The sequence below is a fragment of the Narcine bancroftii genome, chromosome 7 (assembly GCF_036971445.1).
Source record: "Narcine bancroftii isolate sNarBan1 chromosome 7, sNarBan1.hap1, whole genome shotgun sequence".
Classification (NCBI taxonomy): Eukaryota; Metazoa; Chordata; class Chondrichthyes; order Torpediniformes; family Narcinidae; genus Narcine; species Narcine bancroftii.
In genome coordinates this window covers 6194359-6221610 of record NC_091475.1, presented here as the reverse complement: position 1 = coordinate 6221610, position 27252 = coordinate 6194359, and the positions used below count along the sequence as shown (strand labels likewise).

The 27252-nt window shown below is 39.0% G+C and overlaps 1 protein-coding gene across 6 annotated transcripts in view; it reads left to right on the top strand.

Annotated features, from left to right (window-relative positions):
- Positions 1-27252, top strand: part of jagn1a (jagunal homolog 1a) — a 109621-nt gene that overhangs the window by 28719 nt on the left and 53650 nt on the right. For all 6 annotated transcript variants that reach the window (XM_069888664.1, XM_069888662.1, XM_069888658.1 and 3 more), the window contains 2 exons: positions 8650-8858; positions 10647-10730. In XM_069888664.1, coding sequence (XP_069744765.1) covers positions 8650-8858; positions 10647-10730 — 293 coding nt within the window. The remainder of the gene's footprint in view (positions 1-8649; positions 8859-10646; positions 10731-27252) is intronic.

Below are 27252 nucleotides of genomic sequence, written 5' to 3'. Positions count from 1 at the left end.
TGGGTGGTGAGGTTTCTTGATGATGGGGGCTGCTTTCTTGATACATCATCTCTTTATGTCCTTAATGGAGTGAGGTTTAATATCCATGATGGTGCTTGGTGAGTTCACAACTCTCTGTATCCTCTTTCTGACGTGTGTATTGGCACCTCTATTCCAGACAGTGATGCTACCAGTCAGAATGCTCTCCATGGTACACCTGTAGAAATTTGCAGGAGTCTGGTGACAGACCAAATCTCCTCAAACTCTTCATGAAATATACCTGCTGGCAAGCCTTCTTCATGATTGAATCAACATGAAGGCCCCAGGAATGAGCTTCAGGATTATGAAGTTCTTTACTCTTTCCACTGCTGACCCCTTGATGAGGACTGTTTTGTGTTCCAATTTCCCTTTCCTGAAGTCCATGATCAGCTCTTTAGTTTTGCTAACATTGAGTGCAAGGTTGTTGGTGTTACACCACTCAACTAGATGATCTATCTCACTCCTGTAATGCTTCTTTTACTGCTATTGTGACTCTGCCATTGACCATGGTCTAATTGGCAAATTTGTAGATGGCATTTGAACTGTGCCTAGAGTGAGTAGAGAAGTGGGCTAAGCACACATCCTTGAGTTGCACCTGTATTGATTGTCATTGAGGAGATATGAGTTAATTCTGGCCATGACCAACCTCTCCAAGCATTTCATTACAGAGGATGTGTGTGCTTCTGGGCACCTGCTTGATTGATGCCCTCTTGAAGCAGGTGGGAACCTCCGACTGCAGCATTGAGAGATTGAAAATGCCAGTGAACACTGTAGCTAGGTGGTTGGCACAGGTTTTCAGTACCCTGATGCCTGGCAAGGGTTCACCCTCTTGAAGGATGTTCTGATGTTGGCCTCAGAGACAAATATCGGCGATTTGGACCCAAGATGACTGAAGAGAAGGTTCAGAAAATGGTAGTGTTCAAACTGCCTACCTTTTGGACCTCGCAGCCTGTGGTCTGGTTTCAGCAAGCAGAAGCCCAGTTCCATATTCATAAGATCACTATGGACTCCACCAAGTACTGTTACGTGGTCGGTTCATTGGACCAGGACACAGCGGGAAGGATTGTCAATTTCCTGAATCGACCCCCTGGGAATAACATCTCATCCTTCAAAAATATATGGTAGTCGTAGGTTAATTAGGGTAATTGGATGCCACAGTCTCATGATCTGGAAGTGCTGTAATTAAAAACTCAAAAAAGAAATATTAAAATATTTTAAAAAATCTGATTCTGCATGATTTGCCCCTGGAGTGGGCAAATTTATACCCACTTTAATTTTTAATTTGGACATACAGCACAGTAACAGGCCATTTTAGCCCACGAGTCTGTGCCACCCCATTAACCGACACACCCGGTTCAGACTCGTGGTGTAAATGGTGGTGGAAGACTCCGTTAATTTTCTGCAACTCTTATGGTCCTGTGGATTGATATTTATCTGCAGCTACTGTACCACACTGTGATGCAGCTCCGATTGAAGTTTGGAATAATGGTGGCCGTAGCCTTACCCGCGATTCGTTGTTAGTGATGAGGCCACTACCGTGGTGTCTTCTGCAAACTTGATGACATGGTTGAAGCTGGATCTGGCGATGCACTCATGGGTCAGTAGTGTGAACAGGAGTTGGCTGAGCACACGGCCCTGAGGTGCACCAGTGCTCAGTTCGACAGTGCTTGACGTTCTGCTACCGACCCGGACAGACTGTGGTCTTTCTGTTAGGAAGTCCAGAATCCAATTACAAAAAAGGGTGTTGATTCCAAACGAGGACAGCTTCTCCATCAGCCTTTGGGGAATAATCATATTAAATGCTGAGCTGAAGTCGATGAACAGTATGACGTATGAGGTGTGTTTCTCCAGGTGGGTCAGAATATTCTTATTCTTAGCATTGAATTAATTTTTTAGAATTGGAAGATCACATCCAACATATCTGCTGTCTCCACTTTATAAAACACATGGACACAGGTCTTTGATTTCACAAAACATGTTAGCCTGGAATGTTTTCTGTAGTGATCCTTAATTCCAATTTCTCCCTTCCATTTGTGCATTGATTTTCCATTATTTTGATGCTTGTTACGTCAGCACCCATGAAAAATATGCTAAAAATCAAGTGGCTGCCATTTTCTAATTTCCTGTTACTATTTCACAAGTAATTTCTCTTGAAGGACATCATTTATTTCAGCTATTCACATGAGATTTCGCTTGGTACATTTCTTTCACAATCAAATCTATTTGCTGATTTTCTTAAATTTTCTGTAATTCCTGACCTACTGATCTTTGCAACATTGCATATTTTATCTTTCCTTTTAATACTGTTGTTACTTTTTTAAATTGGATAGTTTATCTTTCCAATTGAGTTATTGTATCCCAGTGAAATATATAATTGTTGAGAAATGTTGTCTTAAATGTCTCCCACTATTACATAGAACACAGTACAGCACAGCATTATAAGTCCCTGAGTTAAGAAAACTTAACTTAGTTACAGAAAACTTGTTCTCACAAATGGACTATGTGCAGTTTGTCAGCTCGAGGAAAGAGAACCCTGTCCGCCATTTTAAATCAGATCACTTTGCCATTAACACTGTGTTGAGTGTGGAACTTTATATTTAGCTTAAATTTTTCTCTTATATACCCTTGTAACCATTCCTCCAAAGCATAAATGCAATGCAAGTGCTGGTGATGCATCAAAGAAAAGGAAAACGATCACAATTGAAAATAAAGTGGAATAATAAAGCAATCAGAAAGAGGTGAAATGCCGTTGGCCTTTGGAAAAGTGTTAAGCTACAGTCGGTCAACGATCGGAACAATTTTAAAGGGTGAAGTGAGAATAATGGGAGCATGTGAAAGGCTACAATTATTATTAAGCAATGCAGTGGTGTAATTATTGAAATGGAAAGGCTATTGATAATTTGAATGGATGATCAAAATCAGGATAATGTGCCTGTTCGCCCTATTTTAGTTCAAGAAAAGGCTTAAAGCCTTTTTCATGTGCAAGCAAGTGAAGGTCATTATGATGAATTTGTTGTGAGTAGGGGTTGGTTTAATTATTTCAAAGTGAGGGCAAATTTACATAATATTAAAGTGCAAGGTGAAGCAGCGAGTGCCGATGTCTTGCAGGGATATAGTGGGGGCTCAGAGCCCAAGATGGTTGCACAGCAGTTCCTTTGCAGCAACCTTTTCAGGACATGGTGCTTCTGTTCCTGTGCTGTTTGTAGTTGTTATGTTGTTTTTATGTAGCACCATGGGTTTGGGGAAACGTTTTGTTATATTTTTCTTATAAAGTAACAAGTAAAGCTTGCTATAACTTCTACATAACATGCATATACATATGCAGTATAAAAATAAATAAATCATGTTTAATAAATGCTAGAGATTCGGAAGGTTTATTTAGTCATTCAGCAGACTCATTGTCCATGGGAAGAAGCTGTTTCTCACTCACCCTGTTGGTTCTGACTTTGATACTCCTGTATTTCTTCCCTGATGAGAGTAACTGAAAAATAATGTTTGCAGGATGGTAGGGATTCTTAACAATTTTGTGAGCCCTCATCAGATGATTCCTTAGATCACACCGATGGGGGTTGGGGTGGGAGGAAGACCCCAGTGCTTCTCTCTGCCTCTCTTGTGGTCTTGTGGATTGACTTTGCCCAATACTCTACAGTGGTGGATTTCAAACTCCCCTGCTAAACTCGCATTCCACCTTAAGCAATCCCTATGCCATAAGTGCTCTGTGATTAATAATTTTGTGATTAGTAAGGGATTATTTAAAGTGGTAGTGGTAGCCTGGAAGTCAGCCTAAAGGAAACTGAGGTCCTCCATCAGCCAGCTCCCCACCATGACTACCAGCCCCCCACATCTCCATCGGGCACACAAAACTCAAAACGGTCAACCAGTTTACCTATCTCGGCTGCACCATTTCATCGGATGCAAGGATCGACAACAAGATAGACAACAGACTCGCCAAGGCAAATAGCGCCTTTGGAAGACTACATAAGAGTCTGGAAAAACAACCAACTGAAAAACATCACAAAGATTAGCGTATACAGAGCCGTTGTCATACCCACACTCCTGTTCGGCTCCGAATCATGGGTCCTTTACCGGCATCGTCTACGGCTCCTAGAACGCTTCCACCAGCATTGTCTCTGCTCCATCCTCAACATTCATTGGAGCGACTTCATCTCCAAAATCGAAGTACTCGAGATGGCAGAGGCCGACAGCATCGAATCCACGCTGCTGAAGATCCAACTGTGCTGGGTAGGTCACGTCTCCAGAATGGAGGACCATCGCCTTCCCAAGATCGTGTTATATGGCGAGCTCTCCACTGGCCACCGAGACAGAGGTGCACCAAAGAAGAGGTACAAGGACTGCCTGAAGAAATCTCTTGGTACCTGCCAAATTGACCGCCGCCAGTGGGCTGATATCGCCTCAAACCGTGCATCTTGGCGCCTCACAGTTCGGCGGGCAGCAACCTCCTTTGAAGAAGACCGCAGAGCCCACCTCACTGACGAAAGACAAAGGAGGAAAAACCCAACTCCAACCCACCAATTTTCCCTTGCAACCGCTGCAACCGTGTCTGCCTGTCCCGCATCGGATTTGTCAGCCACAAACGAGCCTGCAGCTGACGTGGACATTACCCCTCCATAAATCTTCGTCTGCGAAGCCAAGCCAAAGAAAAAAGAAAGGAAGAAAATTTAAAGTGGTATGTGAATGGAAAGAAAAAGATTTGAAAACCACTTTTAATTGTACATAATTAACTCGTTATGTGCACATTTCATAACTCCAAAGGAAATGAGCCAATAACAATTTTTCTCAAGCAAAATGCTTCAGTAACAATTGGGTCTAGAGCAGTGGTTCTCAACCATTCCTTCCCAATCACTTGCCACTTTAAGCAATATCTTACTCATCACAGAGCACTTATGGCATAGGGATTGCTTAAGGTGGAATGTGTGTTTGGGGGGTGGGGGGGGGGTGCAGTTTGTAAACCTCTGCTCTACAGCAACTGCACCAGACTGTGATGCAGCTGACTAGGACACTCTTGATGCAGCTCCAGTAGAAAGGTGACAGGATAGTGGCCGGTGGCCTTGCCTGCCTCAGTTTTCTCAGGAAATATGGTCACTGTGCACCTTTCTGGGAAGTGAAGAAAAGTTATGTGTCCAGGATAGGTCACAACTTGAGCGGTCTCTGAGGAGCATGGTGCTCTCTACCTTAGAGCTGTTGATGTATAGTGGTTGGTGGTCATTGCTTGTACTCCTGAAGTCCACAATTATATCCTTTGTCTTGTCCCTGTTGAGACTTGGGTATTATTCACACACTTTATCACAAGATTTTCCACCTCTTCTCTGCAGTGTAACTCATCATTGTTACTGATGAGGCCAACTGCCACCGGGTCATCTGCAAAGTTGATGACTCTTTTGGGTCTGGCATTGCAGTCATGGATTGGTCACAATAACAGGAATGGCTGAGCAAACAGCCCTGCACCATTGCTCAGCGTGACGTTGCTTGACGTTCAGCTGCCGACTCAACTATGTCCTTTCTGCTAGGAAGTCCAGAATCCAGTTACAGAGAGGTGTTGAATCCCAGCAAGAACAGCTTCTCCATGAATTTTTGTGGAATAATCATATTAAATGCCAAGTCTAAGTCACTGAACAGTAGCCTGGCATATGTGGCATTGTTCTCCAGGTGGGTCAGGACAGAGTACAAGGACAAGACATAATCGGTGGCAAAGTAAAATGGGTCCAGTGTCTCTGGGAGGTACTCTTTGATGCATTTCATCACCAGACGGTCAAAGAATTTCATAATGGTAGAGGTCAATGCCATGGGGTGGTAGTTATTGAGGCCTGTTACTGTCATCTTCTTTAGTATAGGGATGATGGTGTCTGTCTTGAAGCCCGCAGGGATGATGGATTGCTGCAGTGACATGTTGAAGATACCTGCAGGGACTTATGTCAGTTGGTTTGCGCAGTCCTTCAGTACCCAATAAGTTATGTTGTTTGGCCCTCTGCCTTATGTGGGTTCACTATGGATAGCGTTCTCCTCACCATGCAGGGGGCTGTTTATTGGGTGCACATGATGCTTTCTTTGGTGTTAGCCTGTTCTCGTTAAAGCTTGCGTAGAAGGGGACCAGTGTGTCCGGAAGGGAGGTGTCATTGTCTTTGACTCGCAGGGCTGTCTTATGGTCTGTTATAAATTTGATTCCTTGTCACCTGCACTTTTTGTGGCCTGTATCGCACAGGGGTCTATGGATCTTCTGTGCATAACTATTGCTTTGCCTTCCAGATTGCAAGAGAGGGTTCCACCATCGCTAATCTTAATGCCATCTTGTCTCTTGTCCTGATGGCAGCATCACAAGCTCTGAGAAGTACCCAGATCTCTGCATCCAAACATGGTTTCTGGTTAGCCATGGTTGTGAAGCATTTGATCTCAGTGACCTCTTCATTGTACTTGCTGATGTAGCCAGTCACTGAGCTTGGGAATACCTCAATGTTACATGAGGTGGCCGTCTCCCTTAAATTCCATTCCGAAGCAGTCCTGTAGTGCTGCTCCATTCCCCAACCCCGGCCATGTCCTGGTTAGTTTGTTTTACCAGCATTCTGTATGTTGGAGTTAGCAGGACAGATATGTATTCTGAATATCCATGGTGAGGGCAAGGGGCAGACTTGTCCACACCAGGGCTGTTGGTGATACCTGACCCAAGGAGTTTTCTCTTCACTGGTAGCAAAGTTGACATGCTGTTGAAACCATGTTAAGACAAAATAGAGGCAGATAAGTTGTTTCCACTGGTAGGTGAAAGTACAACTAAGGAACATAACCTCAAGATTTAAGGAAGTAAATTTATGATAAAGATAAGGAGGAACTTTTTTCCAGAGAGTAGTGAATCCTCTACTCAAAGAAGCTGTAGACCCTACTTCATTATCTATATTTAAGGCACAGTTAGAATCTTGCATCGTAGGGAAATTGAGGGTTATGGGGGAAAATGAGAGTGTGGAGCTGAGTTCACAGCCAGATCAGCCATATTTAATGGCAGAACAGGCACAACGGGCTTTATGGGCAACTCCCTACGCCTATTTCTTATGCTCTTCTATACTTTGACTGAAGGGCTGTGGCTGAATCTCTGTTCAAAATATCCAGGTATCCTTCTCCCTTAATTAAAATCTGAACTTTGAGCTCTGGACCAAATTTCTTCAAGGTCAAACATGAACTGCATATGTTGTGGATCACAGTTTGTTTGCCATAGAGTAAGACCTCAATGGAAACTAGTTGTTAAATTTAAACGTACTTGAACATTTTAAAATAACTGATTGCACTTTCCACCTTTCACCAAGTTCTATCTTCTGCATCTTTTGAAATGCTGTGCTCATACAATTTCATATTTTATAATATAAATATAAAAATCTGCATTTTAGAATTTTTCAAATTGAAGAATGAGCAGCCACTAAGTTTTTAAGAAAATCTGGATGGCCAATTGGAGAATTATTTGAAGGAAACTTTAAAGCGGAGAGGGATTTGGAATAAACAGTTAGTACAGAGTTATTGAAATCCAGTCAGACTGATGTTGAATGAGATCCAATGCAAGACTACCATGGCTGATGAGATTTGTTAAATGAAGAGTTTTAAATTTAGATTATAAAATTTATGAAGGCAAGTCAGACTGTAAAAGCAATATTGGAACTTCACTGTTTGATTGGAACTTCACTATCTGATTTGAATATAGAATTGTTTTCTTTTAAAATGATAGATGAATGGAAAATTTATATGGAAGGAATCAGAATTGTGTCTTGAAGATCAGTGGTAGAACATTTTTGATGCAAATAATCAATGTTTGATCATTAACTGAAATTTCTTTTGCATGACCCTAAATCCAGCAATTTTTTAGCAGGGGACGATATTTCAACTTGTAGAAACATAAGCATAATTAATTGGAAAATGTTAATATTTTGTTGCTTTCTTGATCGATGACCAACTCCCAATTACAATGATTGGCTCAAACATTTCTGGTTGTGTTTTGCACTGTGGCTGGTGTTTCCTGAGTATTATTCATCCAGTTGGGCTGCACTGTTTGCATTTCCTCTACTAGCAGCAGAATTGGAGCTTTTGGGGAAAACTGGGGTCTCTAATTATTAAATCCTGATTACAAAATCATGTCAAGCAGATTGAGGATAAAGTGTTAAAGGGTATGCAGTGCCACGTTGATGTTTTGTATGCACTATCTCCTAGCCTGTCTTCGATACATAATTCACTGCAGCTTCCTTCAAGGTTAGCAGGTTTTAAAACACGGGAATGCTGCTCATGTCCCTTGATCCTTCTTGCAGTACTTGAGTCTGCAGGAAGAGCTCTTCAGATGGCATTGCCCAGACATATTGGGGAACACCCTTTTCTGCCACTATTTGTGGCTATGTTGAGTTTTTAACATGCTGACTTGTTTCTCAATGATCCGCACATAAGTCCGTTTCTATAGCATATAAATAGAAGCTAAAAAACAAAAGGATTGTAATTTGTGGTAACCTTGATTTAATATTAGCAAAGAGTTGCAAACCTGAATGGATGAAATCCCATTTCTAGTTTTATCCTACTATCAGAATCTGCAACTTTCTTTTACTGCCCTAATAAGATTATGTTAATTATTTGTGAATTTACGCATTCCAGGTGTACAGCCTTAGAGGAGTCGATGATGAATGGGCAACTGGATCTCAGTGGGAAACTCATCATTAAAGCTCAGCTAGGCGATGATATTCGCAGGATCCCTATCCACAATGAGGATATCACGTACGATGAGCTGGTTCTTATGATGCAGCGAGTGTTTCGAGGGAAACTTCAAAGTAACGATGAAGTCACAATCAAGTACAAAGATGAAGGTATGTGCTGAGTGGAGGAAAAAAGGGCATTTCAAAAGAATATTCATTTGAAATAGGGCCATTCAGCCATCTTACTTAAGCTTAGCCTGCTTGGAGTTGTTGGAAGCAACATAACAATGCTCAGCTAGATAATTGAATTAGATCGCTAATGTGAAATTTAAATTACTTCATCTCTTGTCCAAACATGGACACAAACTAAATATCTGAGAGATGAGAGTGGCATCCTTGACTTGCCTTCACTTTGATTAAAATTGAATTCATCAACATGAAAATTCTGTCCCTCTGTCACCGTGTATTTACACAAAGGAACTCTGCAAAGCATTTTTTTTAAAAAGTCCATTATGGGATATGGGAATTGTTGTCAAGCCCAGTATTTTATTCCAGTCCCTACTTATCTCTGTGTAGATGACTCGAGTCATTGCATTTATACACTGAATCTCCCATGATAGCATTCATTAAGTAGATGTAGGATTTTGATGATAAGGCTTCAATAGCTAATTCCCAATCCTATTGAATTGTGCTGCCTTGGAAGCAGGAATGTTGTGATGTGTAAGATGTCTTTCATATCACACACTATCCTTTTGAATTGTGTCTTTCATTGCTTGGTTGAAATTCTGGAAACCTCTGTCGATGGATGAATGGCTTCTCGAGCAATTTGTGTAGGAAATATAAAATATAAATTAATGGACTTAAAATTAATTTGTGCTTTAAATTGTTTTTCATTGGATCATGTGGAAAAAATACTATTGTATATAACTAAAATATGATCCTGTTGAGACATGTAAATGTTAATTTTAATTCTTGGGGTTTCAATCTTCCAGACTAAAATTTTAACACACTTGATCATAGAATTTAATGGTCCCAAGATAGGGTTCATAGGGTACTTTATATTTAGTTTATTTTCATTATTTTCTTAAAAATCTCTTTATAAAATGTTCACATTTTAGTACTTGGAGTCTCTTTCTGTATCTCTTTGGCTCAGTTAAAGAGTATATCAGTGGGGAAAGTGCTCCGAATCCTCAGAAAATTTAAAAAAAACTTCAGCTACTAGATATCTGAAACGAGAGTATAAAATGCTGGAAGTATTTCCCAAAAGAAGAGAAAGAAACAGTTAATGAAGAACTACATTTTTTCCTTTTTTGGATTATCCTGCCTGACCTGCTGGGGGTTTCCAGCATTTTTCGCTTTTATTTCAGATCATCATTTTTTTCAGATTGTACTTAGCAATCTCCGTCAATGATTTAGATTCTCAAGACCCTTAATATGTACAGGCCAATAGTAAAAAGCTGTTTTATTTTCAAGATGGAATATATTTCCAAGTTATTCCATATCTGTTTAGTATGCAGCAAATTTCAACAATTGCATTGAGTTTATTTGCATAACATTGATGCATTTAATAAATCATAATATTAATTTCTAGTTTATCTTTGTTAATTTTTACACTTTAACTAAGGTGATGGAACTGTTCCCTTTGAAATCTGTAGAACCCAGCATGTACCTAATCTAGGCTAACATTTAATTGCAAGATCAAATGAGTTCACTTGTTTGAAGTATAATTTTTTTGAAGGAAATTTGCAGTCCATCGAGTACTCCAGGTGCAAGGTACCATGACTGCTGTTTGCCTTGGTCTGTTTACTTATCTTTTCAATTTGAGTTCCGAAATTTTGAAATGTAACACATTTCATTGTACACGTAATTGTTGATCAGTTTATATGTAGTATTTCCTGTATATTAATGCACAAAATGAGCAGTTTATTCCATCTTCAATTTTTTTTGTTCTTTTTGCAGATGGAGATCTTATAACCATATTTGATAGCTCAGATCTTTCCTTTGCTACCCAGTGTAGTAGGATACTCAAACTTACTTTGTTTGGTGAGTATTCCTTGGTAATGTTTGCACTATTAAAATATATTCTTCAGAAAGATCAAATATTTAATTTGGAGACATTTCAGAATGGGCGGCACGGTTAGTGTAGAGTTTAGCGCAACGTTGTTACAGCGTCAGCTATTGGGTCTGGGGTTCGAATCCTGTGCTGTCGTAAGGAGTTTGTACTTTCTCTCCACGTCTGTGTGGGTTTCCCCTGGGAGCTCCAGTTTCCTTCAATTGTTCAAAATATACTGGGGATGTAGGTCAATCTGGTGTAATTGGGCTGCACAGGCTCATGGGCCGAAAGGGCCTGTGTTACCTTGCTGTATGTATATTTTTAAAAAATCAATGCCTGAATAATGCTCCAAAGATAGACTGCAAAATAATGGTTTCAAAAAGTTGGCATTAATGTGTCTTGATAATAACAATATTGTGTCACACACACACACACACACAAATTTATGTTGAAAGTGGTGCTTGTAGTCCACTTAATAGAACAGCTATTGTAAGTACTGAAAGGTAGTGATGAAATGCCAATACATTGAATGTAAATTCATATTTTTGCAGGTGGGTTGATCGCTATTTGCTTGATCATTGGAGAAAATTATAGCTGCTTGGAGTTAGTCATCTAGCATTCTATTTTTGCTATAATCTGATTTCATTTTGGCATAAACTGTCTTCATCGACATATAATAAGCATAATGAAAGAACTTTAACCATTTTTTGCCAAATTAAATGCAAATAAATTTCATTGGGATATCAGTGGGGCCATTAAAATGAACCTTTCTGAAGCACAAAACTAACTGAGCATTTAGTTAATGAGGTACATTGGATGGTTGTATGGATGAGTCTTTTATTTCCATTCCTGTAAAGTTCTTCATAACAATACAGAAAAGTATTTGGGGAACTCGGGTCATGCAGCATTTATGGAAAGCAATAGGAAGTCAAAATGTTGGGCACTTCATCAGGAATGCCAAAAAAACGAGCAGGCACCTGAATAAAAAGGTAGGAAGGGGGAAGAGTGCAGGCTTGCAGGTAGTGGAGAAAGGTGCTGAGAGGTGATTAAGGAAGGGGCAGAGGGCTGAGAAGGAAAATGAAAAGGAAAGGGATGGAGGAAAGAAGCAATGGGTGATGGGCAGGGGAAGAGAAGGAAAGGAGTGAGAGGGATGAGAGAAAGTGAGAGGAGGGCAGGGGAGAGGGAGGTACTGGAAATAGGAGAAGTTGATATTGATGTTGACTGGTTGGACATTCCCAAGATGAATTACGAGTTGTTGTTCCTCCAATTTACACATAGCCTCAACCTGACAGTGCACAAGGCCGTGGACAGACATGTCATTGTGGGAATGGGATATAGAATTGAAGTAAATAGCCACTGGAAAGCCCTTGCTGTTACAGCAAAGTGTTCAATGAAGGGGGGTCCCCCAATTTGCATCTAATCTCCCTGATGAAGAGGAGACCTCCAGACATCTGTAAACGCAGAGTAGCTCCATATATTTTTCTGTTCAAGCAGAGAGTTTGTTACCCCCATGCAGAGAAGTGGAAACTCTTATTAGACGAGGACTTTATAAATCAGAAATGTGAATAGGATTTGAGTATTATAATAGATGAACAAACATGGATGAATTTGGGCAGAGATTGTATGTCTAATACAATTAATGTACAATTTAACTTTATGCATCAATTATATATCACACTGTACAATTGCATAAAATAAAATTGGATTTATCAAATAAGTGTTTTAGGTGAAGAAGGTACTTTTTTTTTACATTCTACATGGGTGCAACCAAAAGTGAGACCTTCTTGGGTGAAGTAGGGTAATTGCTAGAACAAATTATTGGTATTTCATACCCACAAAGTCCTGACTTTTTTTTAGGGAATGTGGAAGGGGCAAACCCTAAACTGAAACTTTCACTAAATCAAAGGAAGTTTGTGAAAATAGTATTGGCAGTGTCGATACTATTGCATTTAGTTGGAAGTCAGACTCGTGTTTGGGTGTTGACGGATTACGTGTGGAAATTCAAAAGTCTTTCCCATTGAAAAAAATACTTATAATTTGAGAAATAAGTGCAATACATAGTTACAAATATGGAGCCCATATAGATATACAAAACATAGGTACTGTGGTTTAATTTTGTCTCTTCCAATTGCCGATTCCTACGATACCACCCACTAGTTAAGTCTTTGGTGTACCATGGCCTATCCTAGTACAATTCAGTAATTTTTCTTTATATGTTATTATACAATATAAAAATGTATAAGTAATGACTGATTTTGTCTGGGGGATTGGGGTTAGGGAGGGTTTTAGTTTTATGGGGAGGGGTTGTAATTCTCTTTTATAGTCAGAGTTAACCTGTACTAATATGATGGATGCAAATTAATGTTTATATACAATAGTGGTTTTCAAACTGCCCCCCTAAACTCACATTCCACCATGTGATCCCTATGCTGTAAGTGCTCTGTGATCAGTAAGGGATTGATTAAGGTAGTATGTGGGTGGAAAGAAAGATTTTGAACACCACTGTTTTAATCGTATCTCATTGACTCGTTATGTGCATGGTTTCATAACTCCAAAGGAAATGGGCAAATGACAATTTTTCTCAAGCAAAATATTTCAGTAACAATTGTGTCTGGAGCAGAGATTCACAACCTTTTTTTCCCCCACTCACATACCACCTTAAGCAATCCTTTACTAATCACAGAGCACTTTATGGCATAGGGATTGCTTAAGGTAGAATGTGAGTTTAGGGGGGCAGTTTGAAAACCACTGATATACTACATATATGAAGATTCTAAAATAAAGTATTCAAAAAAAAAGCTGTCAATTAATAACTGAAATTCCTTGTTTACACATTTCCAACATTAAAGAAATTTAAATTTGAAAATAAAATTTAGTTGCATTGAAGCTCAGAAATTGAAAGAACTTCTGAATTGTAGATGAACATACTGCAATTGTTTAGAGCTCCAGCAGATGGCACTTGTGTTGCTTTAATGAATCAATAGGGCTCCAGAACAACCAATTGTTGGCCACACCCCTTCACTGTGAAGCAGTCAAGTTTAGTTGATTTCTTCTGCATTTCTCTCTGACCGACTACATAAAAAGTATTTGTCATGAGCCGAAAAGAAATTTTAAGGCCCCCAGAGCCCACCTCACTTACAAAAGGCAAAGGAGGAAAAATCCAACCCCAACCCACCAATTTTCCCCTGCAGCCGCTGCAACCGTGTCTGCCTGTCCCGCATCGGACTTGTCAGCCACAAACGAGCCTGCAGCTGACGTGGACTTTTACCCCCTCCATAAATCTTCGTCCGCGAAGCCAAGCCAAAGAACAGCCTGTTGCTTCTGATTCCTGAATAAACAGACAAATAGGAAGTCATTCTTATTGAACTTGTAGGAAAGAAGAAAGCATGAACATACATATTACAAAAAAAATTAAAAGATTCTTGGAGCGCAATGGTTTGTACACAAGGAGTCCTTGGGGAACCTTAAGCATAAACCTGAGGATGTAAAAACTTAATAAGGAGAAATTTAAAAAATAGTTTGTGTAAAATGAAAATTTTAGTAAGATTCTTGACCTTGATGTTCCTGTTTAAGTTTTTTTTGTCAGGCTCGAAATTGGACAGAGATAGCTGAAGATCACCTCTTGTGATATCAAGTCCGTTCCTTGGTTTTGTCAAGGAAAATACCTTGCTGATTCTACTAGGTATGCTGAGGGCAAGGCAATGAAAAATTTCTGCCTTTTCCCATGGTTTTGGAAATCTTTTTGGTAGATGACACTTAACCCAAATATCTTTTTAAATTGATTGAACTTATGGCATGCAATTATATCACTCTGAAGTTTAGTTTAAAACAACTCATCTTGACTAGAGTGCTGTGCAGATCATAAATTACATCTTAACTTAAGCAGCTATTTAAAGCGCAGTATAAAACGGACCCCTGAGGTTTAGAATTGTACATTCAACATGGTAACAATCGACAATCACTCCAAAACGCTTGTGAGTAAAAATCCAACTTCAGCCTGGATTTAAGAGTTAAAGGAAGGGGCTGATTTGATGGAGAGAGGAATGCTGTTCCACAGTTTGGGGGCTGCACTAGTGAAGGTGCGATCTCCCCTGAGTTTATGATTTGAGCACAGAACAACCAAGCACCCTAAATTGGCTGATCTGAGGGGTCTTGAAGTGGAATAGGACTAATGTAAGAGGGGGGATAGTCCATTAATGGCTTTGTAAACAAACTGGAGAACTTTAAAATCTATTCTGAGCCATACTGACAACCAGTGAAGGGAGGGAAGAATAGGGGTGGTATGGTCCCTCTTCTTGGTTCCTGTCAGGAGCCTTGCTGCAGCATTCTGAACCAGTTGCAAATGGGATGATGATGACTGACTGACTAATTCCTGTATAAAGAGAGTTAGAGTCGTCTAAACGGGAGAAAATGAGGGTGCGGATAACTTTCTCGAGGTTTTTCAGTGCCAGGAATGATTCGATTTTGGCAATAGTGCGGAGATGGAAAAAGCTAGCTTTTACTACAGCATTGACCTGTTTGTCAAACTTGAAGGTGGAATTGAATATCACACCAAGGGATTGACCTGAAGATCAATCAAACTTTCTTGACTTTCTGTGTTAACGTCGATGGGTTGTTCCTCAAATGGATCTAATATCCAATATTGGATATTGAGGTTCAACAGATCATTATAGCTTTCCTGCAGATCTGTGTGTATTTGCTTGAGGTGTTTTACACAAACAGTAATGCCACCATCCTTCAATGTCTCTGCATTCGTGTTGATGTTTAGAAATTGCAAAAATCCCTGACATCTAATATTTCTCCAATAGACTTTGAGCTTTTTTAAGAAGCAATGGCTTCCTTACCATCAATGAGGTTATTGTGTTAACCCTTTCACGTCTTCAATAAATTGTCAATGATATCTGCTAGATAAAATATGTCTGCCTTGCATCAATTAATTTTTCTGTATGTTCAGTATGAGAAGGAAAGGATACAATCATGTCCCAGAATGCGACAAAGCAACAAAGACAATTTCCTTTAGACATTCACCTCAGCTCGGTATGCAGAAGCATCATCTGGAAATCTATGTCATCTTCTTCACACAAATGCCAGAATAGACTGTCTTGAAGAGGATATGATTTTTATAAAGTTTTAGTCTTTACAGACTTACAGTGCCCCCATTATGCTAGACTCTGCACTTCCAGACTGGGACTGTAAAGTCACCTTTGTGTCCCTAAATGAACTGCACAACCACGTCTTCTTTGAACCAAAGGACTACAATAAAATAAATGTAAATGAACAGTCTTTATGACAATTGAAAGCGAACCATTTAAATATCATCCGAAGTTTTTACATTTAAGTGTCCCTATCCATGATACAATGAACAGTATAAACTGAAGGTATAATATTTTTCAGGCATTTGTTGAACCCTCTGTATTATCCAACCATCGAAGTGACACCATCAGTTGCACAGGCAACCATGTTCTCAAATGGAGTACAGTTCTCGTTTATGTAATTCTTCTTCAAAAATAGTTAGTCTCTTAGTATGTGTTTTAATCCTTCTGGCAAACACCATCTCTTCCATCATCTTATTTCCATTCCAGAATCTGGCATAAGCCATGAGAAGATCATTGATCTCTTGCAGGGTAGATTTGTCTAATTGTAGAGAGAATTTCTTGGATTGTAATGAAATGACTAGTTGTTTTGCAATGTCCCTTGCCATCTCATCAACTCTTCTAGAAACAGTGGAATTACTCAAAGGAATTACCTGAATTATTTTTTTGGCATTTAAGTTTATGAACACTGAAGGCAAAGTAAGAGACTCTGCGATATTACGAGCATTCCCACTTTTAGCAATTCACTTATCTTTTATAAGAGGCAAACAAGACCCACTTCTAATTTGTGACTTTTCAGTAAATCATCTATCAGAGCATTGGCTTTCTCGAAATTATCTCAAAGTAAAAACTTTCTTCTCTTTATGTACAGTCTCTAAATGTTATTTCAGCTTGCTTGGCCTCATTGTTTCATTTGAAAATAGACAAATCAAACCCAAGGGCAGAGAAGGGTTTTGTGGAGATGTAATGAAACCAATCCTCAATTATTTCCCTGAATATTGCTGACACTTTATTGCCACTCTTGAGTAAAATTCTGAAGTTAACGAAAAAAAACCAATACAAAGCGAAAGCAAGGGTAGCTCAAAAGTCAGCTTAAATTTTATGGAAAATAATGAACAAGCTTCTTCATTAAAAACTAGCAGGAGATACAAATTCACCACCTGTCACAAAAACTCGAAGCGAAATAAGAGCGCTTGCAGACAAGAGAAACGTGGAGCAAAACTTTTCAGTCTGCAAGCTTATTAACTGGAATTGAAAGCAATAGAACAAAAGAGGATATCTAAGATGGAAGACAATTCGTAGACAAAGCTGGTTCTATGTTAGTCAAACGCAGTCATGTCGAAGCAATGAATGGTCTGAAAACATTGTTGATTTTCTCCATTTAGCTAGGTCATTCCAGGTCGTCTCCAAACATCTCCATCCTTGAAAAAAAATCCCTTGATTTTTTTTTTTTTCTCCTTCACACATACAGTTACTCCAACTCATTCTCATGTTCTTAAATGGTTTATTGATACTAACATTCCATTGGTTGCAAAGCACTTGGAAGTCTGTGGGAAATACACCTATGTGAGGGTTTTGTAATCAGAAGTCCTCAACAACAATCTTCACTATACGTGCTCTAAACTTATGCCAAATGAGCAAACTTTTTGTTGCATACATCACCAGCTTGCAACTTCCAAACTTCCTTTATCCATTTTCTACATCCACTTTCATCTATTCAGCCTTGGCAATTTCTCTTTCGGCCGAGTTTTTCTCTTTAAAAACAACCATCGGCCGTACAAGAAAGAACTAAAGTATGCCTACTTTTCTAGTGACCACTGGTTTTCACCAATACTGTTTTTTTTTAAACTTTATTTAAGATTTTATAACATGAATAACATATAGGATTACATTAAAAAAAATTAAGAATAAAATAATAAAATTACAATACAGTATCAGTAATCTAAATAAACTATACCCTCCCCAATAATTATTACACATTAATAACCCAACTCAAATTAGTCCAACCCCCCCTTTCCCCCCAAAATAAAGAGTGAAGAATTAATAAAGTTAATAATATATGTGAGAAAAAAACCCACTTACAAAAAAAAACAAAAGCATAACCGATTAAAATACTAACAAAAAGAAAACTAATTAATACTAAGATATCAGACTTAAAAAACATATTTAAATCAAACTTAAATGCATATATTTAACAAACGGAGTTGAGATGAAACATATTTAACTCAAACTTAATATAAAAAATTAGTAAAGTTAGTAACATTATCTATCAAAAATTCTTAAACAATAATCAATTCTTAAAAAAAAATTGTAGCATGAAAAAAAAGATGAAAAAAAACTTTATAGAGATAAACCTTCACCAAATATCAACTAACTTCACATCTATCATCATATTAGTCACATAAACCACCATCTTAAAACAAAATTCAAACCTCATTAAGCATTGTACAATTCAATTTTAGTACTCTTCCACCATTTTTCCCTTTTACTCTTGAATACTTATCCAATAAAAGCTCCAATACCACATTTAAATATCCCCAATCATTACGTTAAAATTCATATATCCAAATAATAAAAACACATCTACAACGAAATCTATATCTTCAACAAATGGAGCATAAACCACAAACAAAATTCAAGCCTCATTAAGAATTGTACAATTCAATTTATAACTTTCACCATTATTCCCTTCGTTCTATAACTAAAAGAGCAAAATAATATACACCAGAATTACCACTCCTTTCATCTTAAAGTTAAAGAAAAAATATTTAAAAAAAACTTATCCATCCCATTCACATTTAAATTTCAGATATTCCTTATCTACTGAATAAACTTTACAAAAAAAACCACATCAATTTTTAGTTTTTTAAACAATCAAATACTTATGCTTTTTTTTATATTTAAACAAAAAAAAACCCCTTCACTCTTTAATCTAATAATACAAAAAAAAAGGAAAAAAACACGGGTAGGAGGTTAAAAATACCCCCTCCCGTCTAAACCGCGCAATGCGGTAACTCCCAAAAAAAATGGGTGTGAGATAACTCACACGTAGCAGTTGACTTTAAGGAAATAGTGCCTATCCAGTTCTCTCCTCCAACTCTCACTTCATCTTAAACTAACATCATCATTATTTAATATCCCTTTTTTTAAAAAAAAACATTAGAAAAAAAAAGAACAACTCTTCTTTTAATCAGCTCCAACTGCCGAGTCACCATTACAACCATTCCTTCTTGGAGCACGGCTCTTTTCTTCCATCTCTTGTCTCCTTAGAGATCGCGGCGGACTACGTCTCTGTTGAAACTGAGTAATTGGCAGCTCTTGAGCAAATGCTACAGCTTCCTTTGGAGAATCAAAGAACTTTGGTTGGTAACCATCTTGAAAATCCTTCAAAACAGCTGGATATCTAAAGGTTGCCTTGTAACCTTTCTTCCACAACAACTCTTTAGCAGGATTGAATTTCCGTCGTTGGAACATAACTTCTTGACTCAAATCCGCATAGAAGAAAACTCGATTATTTTGAATCATCAAGGGTGATTTTCTCTGTTGTGCATTTCTAATAGCCACTCGTAAAATTATTTCTCTGTCGTAATAATTCAAGCAACGAATCAAAACAGGTCTTGGACTTTGACCTGAAATAGGTCTTCTACACAAGGCTCTGTGAGCACGTTCCAGTATTATACCTTCCGGGAAATGTTCTTGACCCAGCACCTGCGGAATCCATTCAGTAAAAAAATTTTGTTGGGTCTGGTCCCTCCATACCTTCCGGCAAACCAATAATCTTTATATTGTTCCGTCTGGATTGGTTTTCCAAATACCAATACTGTTTTTTCTCTTTTTTGGTTCACTGTTCGACTCTCCGGCATATCAAGTGTAAATGGTGTTTCATCCATGTTCCCAATGCATGCTAACTTGTAGCCTTCCTTCCAATGTCTGATTACAAACTGGTGAAACTCAAGTATTTTATCTTTCAGATCACCGGGCAGCTTCTGTGAAATCTTAGTTCTCTGCCGAAGTGCGAAGTCATATTGTCTCATGAATTTTGACCACCATCCGTTACCCGCTGTGAAGTTCAAAATTTTTTTCTTCCTTTCATGCATGGATTCAAATGGCATAATTTTCCACCTTGATGATTTTCAATCAATTTTTTTCAATTTGTGGCCACTTGTTAGGTTTACCTCTGTTTCACACACTTTCTTTTCAGCTTTGTTTGAAGTTTGTTTTATATCTTTCTCCAGTCTCTTACATGTTTCTCAGCAGTTTTAACAGCACTTAGTTTAAATGATGCTGTTTATTTGATTTTTTTTCTGGCGAGCATTTTGAAACAAAATGGAGGCAAAGTTTTGAAATCATGAGTGCTGTATGCAAGCTGAGCTGCAAAGAGAGGCTGTGACCTTTCCTCGTGTTGATGCATTTTGTGCTAATTTATTACATGCTTATCTGGAAAATAAGCTCTTTTTTGGCCAAATAGAAAGGGTGGGGGTTTGACTATTGCACAAGGACGTACTGTATGCAGCAAAACCTAGCTGCAAAGTGCTTTCCTTCCCCAAAAAATGTTTAATCTGTTCAGTTTCCACCCCCCCCCCCCCCCCCCCCCATACACCTTGACAGTTGCTCAAAATGGAAGTGGAAGCACAGATTCCAAGGGTAAAAACCAAACAGGTATAATTATGAAGCAGATTAAAAATGAGTATTTCACAACTTAAGCACCACTAAGGTGATGTATATTAAGGAATGTAACTTTCATGCAGAAGTTTATGTGCTGCTTCCAGATGAACCAAGGTTCTCTTCCTTCAAAATTCAAAGTTCAGATTTATTCTCAGAGTGCATAAATGACGTCACATACAACCCTGAGATCCTTTTTTCCTGTAGACCAGGTAGAATTTCTACTTAATGGTAGTGCAAAAAACTATACTCAAGAACGTGGGGAAGAACGACACACCCACCAAAGCCTTGGAAAATGAGACTGGTTTAAAGCTTATATGTGCCCCAGGCGCTGATATTGAGGCCCCATGTCATCTGACCACCGGCCCGGTATTGACCGGTGTTCCCGCCAGATTTCCCCATCTTCCCACCGTGCAGAGGTCACCTGGGACGACAGCCGGTGTCACCCCAGGTCAGTGCGATCGCCACGTTTGTCAGCCATCTTGCGGGCCAGTCCGTGTCTCTGCGTGCGGACCGCTACAGTATATACAAAAGAGAGAAATGCAAATCAAGAAGGAAATGTAAACAAACTGATTATGCAATACAGAAAAAAATCAGTAATAAATAATGTGCCCTTAAATGAGTCTCTGATTGAGTTTCATGGAGGAGGGGTAGCAACCTTTCCTGAACCTGATGGTATGAGTCGTGTGGTACGTATGCCACTTTCTTGATGGCAATAGCAAGAACTGAGCATGTCCTTGATGGTGTGGATCCTTGATGATTGTTGCTGCTCTCCGATGGCAATATTCTCTTGGGTTTTTTTGATGGTGAGGAGAGTTTTGCCACTGATGTACAGGGCTGCATCCACTACCTTTTTCAGGGTTTATTCACTCAGAGATATTCATGCCCCTGTACCAGGCTGTGATGCAGCTGGTCAGCACACTTTCCATTACACATGTGTAGAAGTTTGAAAAGCTTTCCGATGACATACAAATCTCAGCAAAGTCCTGAGGAGGTAGAGGTGCTGACGTACTTTCTTCACGATGGCATTAGTGTATTGGGTTCAGGAAATGTCCTCCAAGAGCAGGGGGCTAAGAACACAGCTCTGTGGTGCTCCGGTACCGATGGAGATTGTGGAGGAGATGTTATTGCCAGTCCTCGTTGATTGTGGTCTGGAGGTGAGGAAATCCAGCATCCAAATGTATAGTCTTGGAGCTTGCTGATCAGTCTTGAGAGGACAATGTGTAGAGCCAGTTCGTTGGCATCTCCCATAGATGTGTGACCGTGTGCAAATTGGAACAAAGCTCTGTCGCTGCTCAGACAGGAACTGATGTGTTTCAATATCAGCCTGTCAAACACTTCATCACTGGATGTGAGGGCCACTGGACTGTAGTCATTTCTTCAATGTAATCATTGATGCCTTGTCATTTTTGCAGTCCTAATTGTTTCTATTGCAATGAGGATATCAGTTAATTCATATCTGTAATTACTTATCAATATTTGTATGGTTCCAACTTTATTCATTCTGATATATTAATTTATATATTTCTTTCTATCAATATTCATATTCATTATATTTATTTTCATCTTTTTTCTTTGTTTTTTAAATCATAAATTTGCTGATGTTGCAGCTGGATGCACAGCAAAAATTAAATAATTGCTCCGTCAACATATTGAAAAATTATGGTATTTCTTTTAGAACTTTAGCAGTTAAGATGCTGCACCCAGAGATTGCACCCAGAGATTATAAGTGATAAAAGTACCAGAAATGGGTGGAGTTCATGACAGTTTGGAATTGAAAATTAATTTTATAGATTTTTTCATAAGTCATGCATTCAAAGCACGTCACATTGCAGCATTGTCACCTGATTTTAAATGCTTATGTTTTGCTTCAGGTCAGATAATTGCTGTCAGGTGAAATTCCTTTCAAAGCAGTTGAATAGGACCTCATCCAAAAATCTAGTCTTGGTAATCTGGAGTCCGTTAACTGATAAATTTTTAACTATATGCATGTCACCACATCGAATTCATTCATTGGTCAGAACTTTTGGGCACTGTTAATTTCTTCTTGGCTCATTTTGTTTGAGAAAAAAGAATTTTCATTGAAATTTATGACCATGTACTTTATTCATTTACATTATCATTATTCATTTACAGTTACATTATCTCATCTTCCATAGAAACGAAGCTATTTTGTGTGCGCAGAAATAGCTTGACAATAATTAGAAGGACAAAATCTACTTCTCTGATTTGGCTAGCTGATGTCGTGGATCTTGAGCTATACCTTCCATTTGAAGTTTGACAGAGCAGACATGCTCAGTAAAAGCTGATTGTATGTCGCTTAACACCCACGATATGTTCTGTGAAGTAGGGTGTGGTGCAAATACTAATGACAGGTAATTAGAAGTGGCCTTCTGTGACAGCAACATTTGGTGCTGTGGAATATTAGACGAATTGTAGCAGCACATTCTCACCAACTAGGCCACAGCTTTGAACCTCATTAATTTTGTATTTGGAACATGGTGCCTGGAGAAATGGACTCGGGCTCATTTTCTGCAACACTTCCGCCGGATGCCCAGAGTTCTGCAGTCTAGTGGTAGCAGTTCCCTCAGTGGACGTGACAAGAAGCATTTTGCAGTCATGACAAACAGTGGCTGTGTCTGAGCAAGAGACACATCCGCTCCATCCTGCTCTTGCTCGGGATTTCTGAGAGGACGTGTATGCGGTCGGATGTTGCTCGAACAGATGTTATTTCTGTAGTTTCAAACTTGAGAGTGTGATGATATGAGTATGACTGTAGTTGCAAACTTAAGAGTATGATGACATTCTAAGCTTCTTTTCAAAAATTGGATATTGTTCAAGAAAACCGATGGTTTCAACAAAATAGATACATTTGGGAAGTATTGTTTATTGGAGCAATGTGTGTGAAAATCAGTTGTAGGGGAGTTAGCAGCACATCAGCTACATTGTCACTAGAGGGTAGTACAATGCAATTAAAGAGATTTTTAATTCATGATGAATTGGATGTTGTGAAGAAAACAAGTAGAAATTAAGCCTTGAGAAATATATAGACTTTGTTATAAGACAACCAGAATGAGAGAAAGTGAAATAAACAGATCTTCAAACCAAACCAATCCTATGCTCTGAACAACAGGTTTTAATATAGGATTTGTTCCTTTGAAGATCTGTTTATCTCACCTCCTTTTCTGTCGTCTCATGTTAAAATCTGCAGATGTTCACTGAGCATTGTGGTAATTTTGTATCTTTCAAATCTGCTTCTCTGCTTGCATTAATTGAGCAGGAAGTGCAAACTGCCTGTTCTCTACATTCATCCCTACTCTACTTCAGTGCCAGGACATTTTATGGCCCCATGTGTTCAATTGAACAGAAAACTTACCCACCGTGGCGGTCTTGCAATGTGCACGGGTCCACGAATGACATGTAGACACTGCTCAGTGGATCTCAAGGTTCTTTATCACCCCACCTCCAGACTACTCTGATGGCGTATGCCAACCTTCTGCTTTCAAAAGCTTTTAAATGTCTCTGATTAGAGTAATTTGTAAACAGTACAAGAATGTTTGAATAATTTAATTTTTTAATTTAAAATACATTTGTACTATATTTTAATAATTGCTGTTAAATTATTTAGAACTGTGAAGTTAAATGAGGAATTAATAATTAAGCCACCTAGTTTTAATTCCAGGTTGCTCATCCTATTCAGATTAATGGACCTGTACTGCATTCACCAGTGAAGTGTAACTGACCCTTCAGTTCAAGAAGTATGTCCAGAGTCCAATGACTTGAAGTTTGCCTCTCAGTTCTGTGCTGCAGTTGTTACTGAAATATTTTGCTTGAGAAGAATTGTCATTGGGCCCATTTCCTTTAGAGTTGTGAAACTGCACGTAACGAGTCAATTAGTTAGGATTAAAACAGTGGTTTTCAAATCGTTTTCTTTCCACTCACATCCCACCTTAAGCAATCCCTTATTAATCACAGAGCACCTATGGCCTAGGAAATACTTAAAGTGGGATGTGAGTGGGAAGAAAAAGGTCGAGAACCCCTGGTTTAAAGGATTTTACTTTTATTTTCAGTCACTGTCTTTGAAAACATTTAATTGCGCTGCATCTGCAGGTTCTTCCTCCTCCGTGGAGCCACCAGAAAGATGAACAATAACGTTATAGATAATTAACGCTCCCCCCAAGTTCACAGATAAAGCCTTTTACCAGGGCGGCTCTTATTAAGCAAGGACAAGGAGACACTTCAAGAGTCACTCCAACAGCGATTGGCATTAACTAGCTCTTCATCCTGGACATTTCTTACCACTTCTCAAACAGCTGCTACAAGCAAAGCATAGCCCAGGCCCTCCCTCCACTGGCTGAATATTTACACCCATCTTCACCAAAGGTTAATGTGTTACTTAGAAAACATTAACTTTTACAAGTTTAAACTTGTGGTTTTTTTTTACATTATTTTATTCATATTTATTTTAATTTTTAAAATTCATTTTCATTGTTTTTTTTCCAATTACTTGAATTCCAGATACCAGGGGTTTTACTGTAATAATATGAATTGTATCAGCACAGTTTCTGCAATATCCAAATTCCAATATTCCACTCTTTAAATGTTTAAAAATCCTGATGGTTTGGCATCAGGCTTATCAGGGCCTATTCCCACACTCACATTAAGTTCACTGGAGTCCTGTTTTGACATTCAGCACACAGGCCATGTTCACCTAATTCACTGGAAAACCTGTTGTGCTACTATGTAATATCTTTTAAAAAAAATGGAAGAATAAACTATGTTGGTACAGGTACACAATACTTTAACCAGACATGTAAAATCTGGACAGCTCCAAAATCTGGCAAGTGGGGAGATAGACTTTGTTATAAGACAACCAGAATGAGAGAAAGTGAAATAAACAGATCTTCAAACCAAACCAATCCTATGCTCTGAACAACAGGTTTTAATATAGGATTTGTTCCTTTGAAGATCTGTTTATCTCACCTCCTTTTCTGTCGTCTCACGTTAAAATCTGCAGATATCCACTGAGCATTGTGGTAATTTTGTATCTTTCAAATCTGCTTCTCTGCTTGCATTAATTGAGCAGGAAGTGCGAGTCAGGCGGGCGAGAGACCGGCAGCGCGAGTTGGGTGGGTGAGAAATGGCAACGCGAGACCGGAAAGCGCGAGTCGGGTGGGCAAGGGGGAGAGACGGCAGCGTGAGTCAGGCAGGTGAGAGACGGCAGCGCGAGTCGGGCGGGCGAGGGGGGACCGGCAGCCTGAGTCGGGCGGGCGAGGAGGGGGGGGAGACCGGCTGCGTGACTGGAAGGGGGTTGGGGGGTGGATACGGCAACACAATTTGTGAAATCTGGAAAAATCCGAAATTCAGAACACCAAGGGTTCAGGATAAAGGATTGTGTACCTGTACTGTATATATTCAATAGTCAAGGAAATCTGTCCCAAAGGTGCCCAATTATTGGAGGAGTAATAACCTTCCATTTCAATTTTTACTCTTCCTTTCTAATTGAAAATAGAATTTTTTTAAAGCCTATATCATGTAGGAATCATGTTATCAACAAGAGTAACCTCACTCTGTGCTTGTTTGGTTTTATTCTCCCTGAAATGCCCCTGATTTGTATTTCAAATTCATTTGGAATGTTTCTTTCCTATTCTGATGTGGGTTTTTTTTTAAAAAAACTACATTCATTCCTCATGTCTTAATTCTGCTCCTTTTTCACTTTTTCAGGAATACCTTTAAATTTGGCGCCTTCTCTTTGCTTTGGTGTATTTACAATCTCCGTAATTCTTCCACTTTATAAAACATGCCTGGAATTCTTTGATAAGATTCATCGCGTACGTGAAATTTGGCAAGCTTATTTCAGTTTGCATGACCCCTTCAGTCCTTTTAATGACAAATGTTGTCATATTGTAGCACAAATACCTCAGATCTCACCCATTATTTGTGTTGGATATTTAATTGTTCCTCTTCCTCAATACTCAAATTCATTTTGTTCTTTCCTTGTTGGCTATTTTATAGATTGAGTTATGAAACTCTAGAAATTGTGGAAGTCTGTAAATGTCTTGGGAAACACTTCTTCAAGTAATGGACCAAGTGCTGGAGGAATTTAGCGAGTCTGGCCAAAATCCTTCATCAGGAATATCAAGAACTGCGTAGATACCCAAGCAGATGGTAGACGCAATACACCAAGAGCTGGAGGAATTCAATGGGTCATGTTTGACAGCATCATGATTAAAGTTTTTCAGCCCAAAAACTTTTTTCCCATAGTCTGACCTGCTGAGTTCCTTAAGCATCTGCTAGCTGGTGGTGCTCCCTTCCACCACCCTTGCACCAGCACCCTTTTATTTGGGTGCCCACCTGGTTTGTTAATGTGGGTTAGCACGGGTGCTGTCTGAAATGTTTTGTTTCTCCAGCACTTTGCACATCGTTCCAGTTTCCCAGCATCTGGAGACTTCTTGTATACTTTATCTACTTTTAATCTATGGCTGTGAGTCTATCTTTTTTTAAATATATCACCTCTCCCTCCTTTATACTGATTCAGTTCCCCTTTTTATACAGTCCACTACCATGGTATTGTCAGTAAGTTTGTAGATTGTGGTGTATCGAGCCATGCAGTCATAGATGTATAGTGAGTAGAGCAGGGTAGCCCCCCTGTGGGACTTCAGTACTGTTGGAGATTTCCTTGCCAATCCATACTTATGGGGGGACTGGAGGATAGGAAATCCTGGATCCAATTGCACAATGGAATATTGAAGCTTAG